Source organism: Calidris pugnax, unplaced genomic scaffold (assembly GCF_001431845.1).
Source record: "Calidris pugnax isolate Ruff unplaced genomic scaffold, ASM143184v1 scaffold89, whole genome shotgun sequence".
In the NCBI taxonomy this organism is placed as follows: domain Eukaryota; kingdom Metazoa; phylum Chordata; class Aves; order Charadriiformes; family Scolopacidae; genus Calidris; species Calidris pugnax.
Genome location: NW_015090865.1, coordinates 3,266,591 through 3,276,245, shown reverse-complemented (window position 1 = coordinate 3,276,245; position 9,655 = coordinate 3,266,591). Strand labels below are relative to the sequence as shown.

The 9,655-nt window shown below is 38.7% G+C and overlaps 1 protein-coding gene across 3 annotated transcripts; it reads left to right on the top strand.

The window, feature by feature from the left end:
* Window positions 1–8: 8 nt before the first annotated feature.
* LOC106889784 (chromosome unknown open reading frame, human C10orf88) lies at window positions 9–4,593 on the top strand. 3 transcript variants are annotated; one of them, XM_014945196.1, is made up of 5 exons: window positions 9–716; window positions 929–1,001; window positions 1,583–1,789; window positions 2,541–3,010; window positions 4,028–4,593. In XM_014945196.1, the coding sequence occupies exons 3-5, from the start codon at window positions 1,718–1,720 to the stop codon at window positions 4,254–4,256; spliced, it is 771 nt and encodes a 256-aa protein (XP_014800682.1). In that variant the 5' UTR covers window positions 9–716; window positions 929–1,001; window positions 1,583–1,717; the 3' UTR covers window positions 4,257–4,593. The 3 variants fall into 3 exon arrangements, with proteins under 3 accessions (XP_014800682.1, XP_014800681.1, XP_014800683.1); XM_014945195.1 differs by having other exon boundaries at window positions 9–1,001; XM_014945197.1 differs by lacking the exons at window positions 9–716; window positions 929–1,001; window positions 1,583–1,789 and adding an exon at window positions 2,047–2,102.
* The last annotated feature ends 5,062 nt before the right edge of the window (window positions 4,594–9,655 follow it).

Here is a 9,655-nt window from a genome sequence, read left to right as displayed (position 1 = left end):
GGGCCCCCAACACCGCCCGGCCCTTCTCTTACGGCTGTCTGTGTATCTGTAAGGTGCTCCCGCTGGTAAAGACCTGATGTCTGCACCGCCACAGCCACCCGGTTCGGGCTTTCCTGAAGGTCTGTGCGATACCCATGAACGGGCGAAGGCTCCGCAGCCGCCTGGGATCCCCCCGGTGTCCCCCGCACAGCTCCTGGTGGCTTGCACCAACAAGGGCTGCCTCCTCCCTAAAGATAGAAGGCTGCAGTTGTGCTAGTTACCTTTTTTGTTCTTTTTGGAGTTAGTTTTGGGACGTTTAATTCACTAAGTCGTAAAGCGCTCCTCTGAAATCCTGCTGTTTAAGACTACAGGAGGAGTTAAGGCAGGTGAAGCTTTTCTGTACCTTTTAATCTTTTTTGGACAACAGATCTGCTCTTCAGTCTCTTCAGCAGGTCTCTTTTAGCCGATTTTTATCAGATCTCTTGTCTCTTTGACACTTTTCACACTTTTAAGAACAAGAGAGAAAGTGGAGAAAAAAAAAAGAAGGATTTGTTTTCCCCTTCAGTACTTGCTTCCATGCTTTGCCAGGGCAATTAAAGCAATGTCTTCTTTTTTGTTTTTAAGTCATTACATGACACATCTGCTGCTTAATTAGCTAAATAAAACAGCCGACTCAGAGCCAAAGGGAAGATGTGTGAATAACGTACTGAACCTCAAAAGCTTCTCTAGTAGATAATGTACGTACACATACAAATCCTTTTTTACATATGTATCCGATAAGATTCAATACAAGTTGCATAAAAGCATTAAAACTGCTATATCACATTAGAAATGTGTTCCAGTCAGTTTTGTTTCTTATCTGAATATTTACTGATATAGAGTATTTCAACTAAAGAAAAAAAAGGACTTTATACAGCGATGTCACAACTAATTTATTTTATTTTTCTAGCGAAACTGAAAAGGTTACTTTATACAGAAAGTACCTTAAGTTTGAATGCCCTGCAGCCTCCTGTAGAATTAAGGTAGGGAGTTGAACAGAATTGTTTTATTTTTCTATGTCTTTTTAATCACTTAATTGACTAAATTGCCTTGCTCTTAGTCAAATTGTTGTTTTTATACAGTTCATCACTTCATATAAATACTTAAGTCTGTTAGATGATACTTTGTCTTGAGAGCAGAGTTCTCCTTTTAACTTTGTATCACAGGTCTCTTTTTATGAAGACTTGATATTTATATGAGAGAGATAATATAGTCTTAGGGGAAGAAAACTTTATAAACCAGGGAAACTGCAGATAGTCAACAATGGCTACGTATTTAAAACTGCTAACTCTGATGTGGTTAAATAACCTTATGAGAATCTGTGTGGCCACTGCTCGTAAGCATTTAGAACATTGAGGCCTGATTTATCTTTGGGTCATGCAGGCATCTCTGTTCCAGTCAGAATTTTATGAAGTGCAAGAAGAAGTCGGGTTAATTTCTCTGGAAAATAGTTCAGCATCGTTTTTCCCAAGTCTCGAAGAATAATGCAGTGTCTTATACATACAAAGCAAACACAAAACTGTTTTTTTTCTAACCAACATTTTTTTTTTCCTTCCTGCAATAGCTGCTCTCCATTGGTGAGAAACAAAGAGTACTCATCAGTAAAATAATTGTACAAGTGAAAACGGTGTCTGCAAAACTAGCAACTGATTTTCCTTCACTAAGCTCAAGCATAGACCTAGACAGAGTGCAAACTATAATGGAATCCATGGGATCTAAGTTGTCTCCAGGTGCTCAGCAACTCATGGACTTGGTCCGTTCTCAGCAGAAGGTAAGTCCCCGTGCTTTTCTGTAAACAGAAATAGTACTGATCTGTGGCTTTTTGTGACAGTTAAGCATGTTCTGAAATTATTTGGTGAAAAAGATTTTTGATTTTTCTTTTCTTAACATGCACTTTCTGCCATTTTAATACTGGTTTAACTATTTGCACCTTTAAATGAGCGTAGTGAAGATTGTATACTATACTTAAGGAGTCACTGCGTGTGCACCAAGTCCAGAGTTAAGAACCCTATATTATTTTTCTGGGATCTAAGTTGTCTCCAGGTGCTCAGCAACTCATGGACTTGGTCCGTTCTCAGCAGAAGGTAAGTCCCCGTGCTTTTCTGTAAACAGAAATAGTACTGATCTGTGGCTTTTCGTGACAGTTAAGCATGTTCTGAAATTATTTGGTGAAAAAGATTTTTGATTTTTCTTTTCTTAACATGCACTTTCTGCCATTTTAATACTGGTTTAGCTAATTACACCTTTAAATGAGCGTAGTGAAGATTGTATACTCAAGGAGTCACTGTGCATGCACCAAGTCCAGAGTTAAGAACCCTGTATTATTTTTAAACTTCATTGCCACCCTGCTCTCCTTTTGTTTGTTTCCATTGTTGCTGATTGTCAGGGATGGTGGGCATGTTCCCTGTAATGACATCACACTAGTAGAATGTTGAGTTATAAAGTGTTTATTGTTATTATTGTATAATTTCCAGTATATTTTAATACTTAATTATTAATCGTATTGTTTTTCTTCCCACCAGAACAGTTTACCTCTTGGAGACAAACTTAATTGGATCTTTGGGAAAAATTCAGACCTGGGAGATGACCATGTGATGGATGGATCCCGCGGTGCAGCTATTCAGACATCACTAGATCAATCAGCCAGTGAACCTTTGTCTGTTAAAAATCATTTGAAAAGTGAAACTATATATGACGACTTAAAAATAAGTCGTGACCTGGACAGGCAGGTACCTGAAAGAGGGGATACTTCTGATTCTGAAAGACTTACTGCCCAGCAAAATACAGTCGACCTCAGAAATTATTTCAAAGTCATGGGATCTTTGCATGCACAGGAGCAAGTGAGCGAAACCCCAAACGTAGCTAATCCACAGGTGCTTCTTCCTTTTCTTCAAAACTTGTGCAGTCAGGTAAATCATCTGCGGCTCAGAGATGGCGATAGGCATTTTGGTAAAAATGCAGCAGCTAAAGAGGAAAGCCTTCAGAGCGTTGGGTAAGTTGAATTTGGTGCACTTACTAAAGTAGTAGTTTTACTGTATTTATTGACAAGTTTAAAGCATAAACAGAATACATAATGGAAGCATTTTATTCTCATTGAATGCAATAGTGACTCTTAAGTGGAAGCATAAACAGAATACATAATGGAAGCATTCTCATTAACTGCAATAGTGACTCTTAAGTGATTTTGAATGCTGTGTGGTGATGAACATGATTACAGTTTTTCAGATGAGCTGCTTGAATATGCAGTCTTTTTCAGAAGAAATCACAGAATCATTTGTGGTTACTAAACTGTATCTTTTGCCTCAATTTCACCTTTCATGATTTAAAAAAAAAAAGTATGGTCTTTCTTCAATTTAATTTAGTTTGTCTTACTCCTCCATTACTACATTTCAATTTTGACTACTTCTGCCTCCTGAATTCTTTCTGTTCCAGTGTATCTCACCCCACCAATCTTTCCTGTTTCTCCTCGTTTGTTGGCATTTACAGTGCAAGATTCCTAGCAGCAGTAGTAGCGTGCCCAGTTTGAGACCTAGGGAATGGTAGGGGGAATGGGGAGAGGTAGGAATGTTGTGTAGGAATCAGGGTCCTAATAGAGCCTGATTATCTCCAGCTCTTGGGAAAGTGCAGTATTTTTAAAGAATGCAGATGCAAAAATGAAGAATTGCATAGTTTGTATAACTCTTGAAACACTTTGGCTGAAAAGAATAAAGCCTGCCATACCGACAGAATTTGAACATTGTGTACACTGTTGTGTGGGATTTGTTATACATAACAGAGCTGTCTAATGCATAAGGTTGAAAGAAGATGACTATATCCCCTAGTATGTTTAGAAAAAAAATCTGATATTTAAAATGTGGCAGAAAGGCTAAAAACCTAATACCTTCCAAAGCTTATTATCTAATAAATGAGATTTTTACGTTTCAAAGAAGTTCAAATGCCCAGATCTCTATCATGCCCCTTGTCATTAAGAAATTGGTTATACTTATTTTTCTATTTTCTCTTTTCACAGAGTAGAACAACAGCCTATTTGTTCCTATTTGGAAAAGATCATCTCCAAAAATATGGATCTGATGGAGAAAAAACTAATGGACTATATTGATCGCCAAATCCAGGCTCTTCAGACACATATAGATAATAAAATGGTTCTCTTAATGGACTTGGTTCAGAACTCAAAGCCAAACAAAATCTCTCAAGCTCACTATGACTCTAACGAAGGGTTCTCTAATGGAGAGAGGTAGATGTATGTAGATATAGGACTTCAGTGTAAGTGCTTTAAGGGCAATTATACTTTACAGAGCTTAGTATTTATGGAGTTATAACTGTAAAGAACCTCAGTGTTGTTGACTTGCATTTTTGTTACTGTAATTCTCTCCACTATTGTACACAGTTGTTAGTTTTATGAAAGATCTTAAAAATGTGTGTTTTTTCCTAAATATAAGAGTTTTGTATGCCTTTTGTGGCTTATTTATTTAAAGAGCATTGCTAAAAGCTGTATGAAATGCCGTTTCCCACTTTCAGTTTGAAAATGGAGAAGTACTCTAAATAAACTGAATTACAGCTTATCTTTTACCTGCATGTAATCGCTTCACTGTTTTGTCTTGATTTTTTTTGATGTGCAGTGTGTAACCACCGGAACAAAATGTAGTTTCTTTGGGCTTTTGGTTTATTTCAATGGCACTGGTGTTGACGACGTCTGTTACTCCTATAAGAGGAAGGGTAGTACTGGTGTTGCCTCAACTCAGACTGTTCAGGGAGTCAGGTCCAGAGAGTTCACTTGGACTGGGTTTTTTGAAAGCGTTGCTGGTTTTACAGACACCTAAGATAGCAACTGGCTCCTTAAGTGGTAGCTAAAACAAGACTGTCATAATTTTTTCCCCTCTTACATTAATTGAGCCATGCAGGAACAACTGAAATGAAAGTATATTTAGCAGACTTGTTTTTAATCTGTGTTTCATTATCCTAAGAAATGTAAGTTCTTCATTTGTGGTCCCTCTCAAGGAGGATCCTACAGCAGATCCTACCCCAGCATGTTCTATTTCACCAACTTTACACCGGAGAAGTAGCCTTACTGCATCATATTTACTTCAACCTGTTGGGATCGGTTCTACTGTCATTTGGGGAGGTAGGAATGGGACTTGAAGTCCCTTTTTTGTGGAATGTCAGGCTTCAGACTTCATTCTTTTTATTGCTCTTTGAATTCTGGGGTGCACAGTTTAACTTGGACTGTATGGGGACTTGGTTGGGCACACAGACGTTGGTTGTATTTGCTGTCTTCAATTCTGTTGAGCAAAAGCTATCGATGGGGAAGCAAGTGTTGACTCAACAAGCCAAGTGTTGGCACTTACAATACAGTAACTTTATCTAGTCTATCTAATATTTTCTTTTTCTCCAGTAAAACTGATGTCTTTCGAAGACTGTCAGATCTTGATGGTAGCAGTCCAAAGTAGATTTTTAAAGAGAGGATAATTTGAACAGATGTCTTGCAGTTGTCTCTCAGCTTAACTCATGCCAGGTGCAGCTTCAAAGTGATTCAAAAAGATAGAAATAGAATTTATTCTTTTTTAAGAAAAAAGGACCTAAATTGTCTTGTACTTTACAAGTCACTTTACACCTGTAAAGTTAGTTTAGATGTTTTTTAAGAAACACCCTGAGGTAGGCACATACATTTACAACTAAGTATTTAAGATAAGATTACTAGGCTGAGAGGTTTTGTTTAATTACAAGTTAAAATATGTTTCCAAGTGTATATTCCAAGGTGTTCGTTTATTGATTTTATTTTTTGTTGTTATATTTTTTGGTTGGTTTGGGTTTTTTACCTCTCCCCTCTTTGGGTGACAAATTTGAATAGAAGTTGACACAAGTTCAAAATATCCTGAAGTAGTTAATATGAGGTCTGGATTTTTTGGTAGCCGTATCCTGCCTGACGTTTGTGATATTTTAGTATCACAGCTACCACAATGATAATATTTGAAATTAAAGCCACAAATGAAAGAGTGTAGAAGCTGTATTGTTGCAGGTTCGATCTTTCTTCGACGTCTGCTTTAGTGAGGGATTCTGTGTGGAGAAAGAACAAAAGTGGGATGTTTAAAGTTTTGAAGATTAAAAACATGAAGGTTAAAAAAGCATTTCTTCAGATATTTTGGTCCTGAGGAGTTGACCCACACTGATTGCAGATTCTGAATCTGGAGTAATTGGTAATAAAATAATCAGTTTTGAAGATTAAAAACATGAAGGTTAAATAAGCATTTCTTCAGATAGTTTGGTCCTGAGGAGTTGACCCACACCGATTGCAAATCCTGAATCTGGAGTAATTGGTAATAAATAATTGTGCAGAAGAGCATCACGATGTTAACAAATACTTTGGTATCACTGAAGCCAAGTTCCTGCCAAGGATTATCTTCACACCTGGACAGATGGGGGACATACTGCTGAAGCAAAACTGGGCAAAAGACAAATTGTGGTTCTAACCCTCTGCCTTTTAATGATCCTTTAGCTGGTCTGTGGCAAAACTCATTATTTTTCTGTAAATCATGAAACATACTATGAGAATCGATCTGTTTTTTATAATACTTTGAGTGTGATCTGTTTGCACTTGAATCCTTTTCACATTATGCATGTGTGCAGTTTCTAGTGTATGGATGCCAAATCTTTCACTATTGAATGGGAACACGTATAAAATGCTGCTGGAGTTCAGAGAGGTTAATAATTATTTTTTAAAAGGGAGAAAATGTTTATTGCTATTAAGAGCATGATTAATGCTAAATACTTCTTAGATCTGACACCTGAAAGCATGTGGCAGGATGTGCTTTCCTCAGGTGAAGCTTTGTGCTTAATAAAAGTTAGAAGTCTGGGTGTAGGGGGAGTAACAATACAAACCCTTTGGAGGAGCTTTTGCTGTATTTTGCCATCTGTTGTACATTAGCTCTCAGTGCTCCTCTACACCTCTATAGAGTAGATTGCAAATTGTGCTAGAGAGCATGGCAGATTGGGGCATTAAGGCTTAGTTGTCTCTTAAATAGCATTGCAGCTTTAATTTAAAAGCATTTTGATTTCTGCTCCGGTGGCTGTCCTTGTCATATTTTGGTTCTAATAGGCAATATGTCCAGCCTGAGGGTCTAACCTGGCCTCTGGGGTAAGTCATCTGTGTTTATCACCTGGCATAGCTTTTCTGTCGTACCAACAAATATAAAAATGAGTGAAATAGAGTGGACTGTTAGAACACACAAAAGGTTGTAACAAAGCCTGACGTGGTTTGGAATGTGCTCTTCAATTAGTCTGTGGCTTTGAGGAATGAGCCCTGGTCCCTGTGTGTGCCTCATCAAAAAAATAACATGTTTGAAAATCTGAAATCTCTTGCCATTTATAACTTTTTCTGATGCTAATTTTGTAACTTTTTCTACTTCAAAGAACACAACCATCCTCCTCCAGAAGCCCATCAGTCTGTCCGTTTGAGAAGTACTTCTCTGATCTCACAAAACACAAACTTTCATTGAACCTGGTTCAATGAAACTTTCATGCCACGCTGGTTTTGAAACCATGTAATTCACTTATTTCATAGTGGAACAAAGGGAACAAGATTTGCACAAAGGAAGAGCTTAATCAGGTTCTTAATTTACGTATTCCTCTTACCTGAGTGATCAGCAGACCTGAGATTTCTTTTCAGGCGGATGGGACCTACTATGGTATTAGTTTTCCAGATGTAGGAAGAAATGGCTCTTTTTTGCCTGGAGATGCAGCCTTCGGTGCAGCGAGAGTTTGGGTTTTTGCTGTCACAAATCAAAATATCACACTGGAGATAAACTGATGGGGAGCTCTGCAGGAACCTGAAGGCGCTGAATGTGAATCGTCCGTAGTGTTCAAGTGGTGGGTATGTTACCACAGTGTCGTCTTTATTGCACCTGCAACAGAATTTACAGGGCTGTTAAAGTAGTCCATGTACAATAATAATTTTTGCTAACTATTCTTAACTGTAATTGCAATATTATAACTAATAGCATAACTAGGGCATTATTTTTACATGTGGGCATATATTTTTTTCCTCTCCCCGCTGCAGTGCAGTGCCTGTTTTTCCTAGTTCTGTTCATGTAATGTTTTTAAATTTCTATGAAATTTAGTTTTCAACCACAATCTACTCAAGAAAAGTGGGAAAGAAACAGGAGAACTGTGGTTGACGTTTAGATTATGTTTCCTCACGCTTTAGGAGACAATCATAAAATAATTGAGAGTCTTACCCGCTTCTGATTAAGTCATACGTTGGGGATCTGAACTCGGGCTGAGGAGATGCTATACAGGTGTCGACAAACACCAAAAGATTCGGGTCAGTGGAATGAAGAGTGACTTGAGCAAAAAGAGTTTGGTTCAAGTCTACGTAATAGGGGGACTGAAGCACAGGCTTGGAGAAGGAGTTGGAGTCGTAGAAGGACATGCTGACGTTGTATCTGCCCACGGCGGTGGTGTTCTGGATGATATCGTTTTTCGTTACGTAAATGACTTCTAAGGTGGAATTGTTTTCCATTTTGCATTTGGCAATAATCTGTGTGCTCTTTTGGCGGGTGATGATGTTGCCGGTCGGGGAGAGAGAGATGATGTTGGTGTAAGTGATGCTGTGACCGTCGTCCTGTGGAAGGAAGGGTGTGAAGTGCTCAGTTGCCGTTGTGTGAGGCGTGCAGTCGAAAGCAGTTGGACTAACATTAGAGAGCTGCCCAGCTGCATTCATGGGAGGCTCAAGGTACCCATGAAATGTGAAATAAGTTGTGACCAGGAAACAATTATCAACCCTCCTCCTGGTTTTTCAAAGCACTGAGCCACCCTGTGCGGTGAAGAGGTTAAGGAAGGTGGCACGGAGTGTGGAAAGTACCAAAGTTATACTTGAGTCACCTTTATCAAAACAATGCTATGAACTAGGTCTTGGGAAACTCCACATCTTAGGGATTTTGCCCTTTCCTTGTGACTCCGGGGTCAGTGCCAGCCGTGTCACTTGCAGGGAATGTTTGAGTTACATACCTAACGTTGTGCTACTCTGATAACCTGGCTTGGAGAGGGAATTTGGCATTAATTTGTGTGGATTCTCCTGGGCTTCCTTTGAAAAGCTCATGAATCATCAGGTTCTTGAAGAGGAAAAATTGTTCTTAATGCTTCAAGACTGGAAATGTACGATGGGATGAACTAAGTGAAACTAAATCAGCTTATTCAGATGCTATTCATAAACTGCTTTTACAAGCTCTTATCATTCATAAGCACAGAATTATAGATAACCTATTGTTAGCTCGTTCACAGAGCTTTTCTCTCCTCCCTTTACCTTTTTAGTTGTTCCACAGCTGGCCAAGGGGAAGGAAAAAGTCACCAAATCTGTTACAAGGGGGCTGCAAGACGGATCACTCATCTGTAGGTGGGTTTCATTATAACCAAGGGAGGCCAGGTAAGACTTGCTCAAAACAATTGTCATGCTGTCTGAAGTGCACGTAAGGAATGCTGCAGTTGAAAGAGAAATTAAAAACAAAAACCAAAACATATTAGCACAAACTGCTTTCATTTCTTGCTTGATCTAGATCCTTGAACTTGTTGCACGGTTCTTGATTTGTCCTGCTCTGAAATGGCTGATGTGCATTTGAGGCCATGCAGAAGTCGGGACAAAAAT

Coding starts and splice junctions, on each gene's coding strand:
- LOC106889784 (XM_014945196.1), top strand. CDS start 1,718: ATGGAATCCATGGGATCTAAGTTGTCTCCAGGTGCTCAGCAACTCATG. Junction 1,790..2,540: donor TGGTCCGTTCTCAGCAGAAG/GTAAGTCCCCGT, acceptor TCTTCCCACCAG/AACAGTTTACCTCTTGGAGA. Junction 3,011..4,027: donor GAAAGCCTTCAGAGCGTTGG/GTAAGTTGAATT, acceptor CTCTTTTCACAG/AGTAGAACAACAGCCTATTT.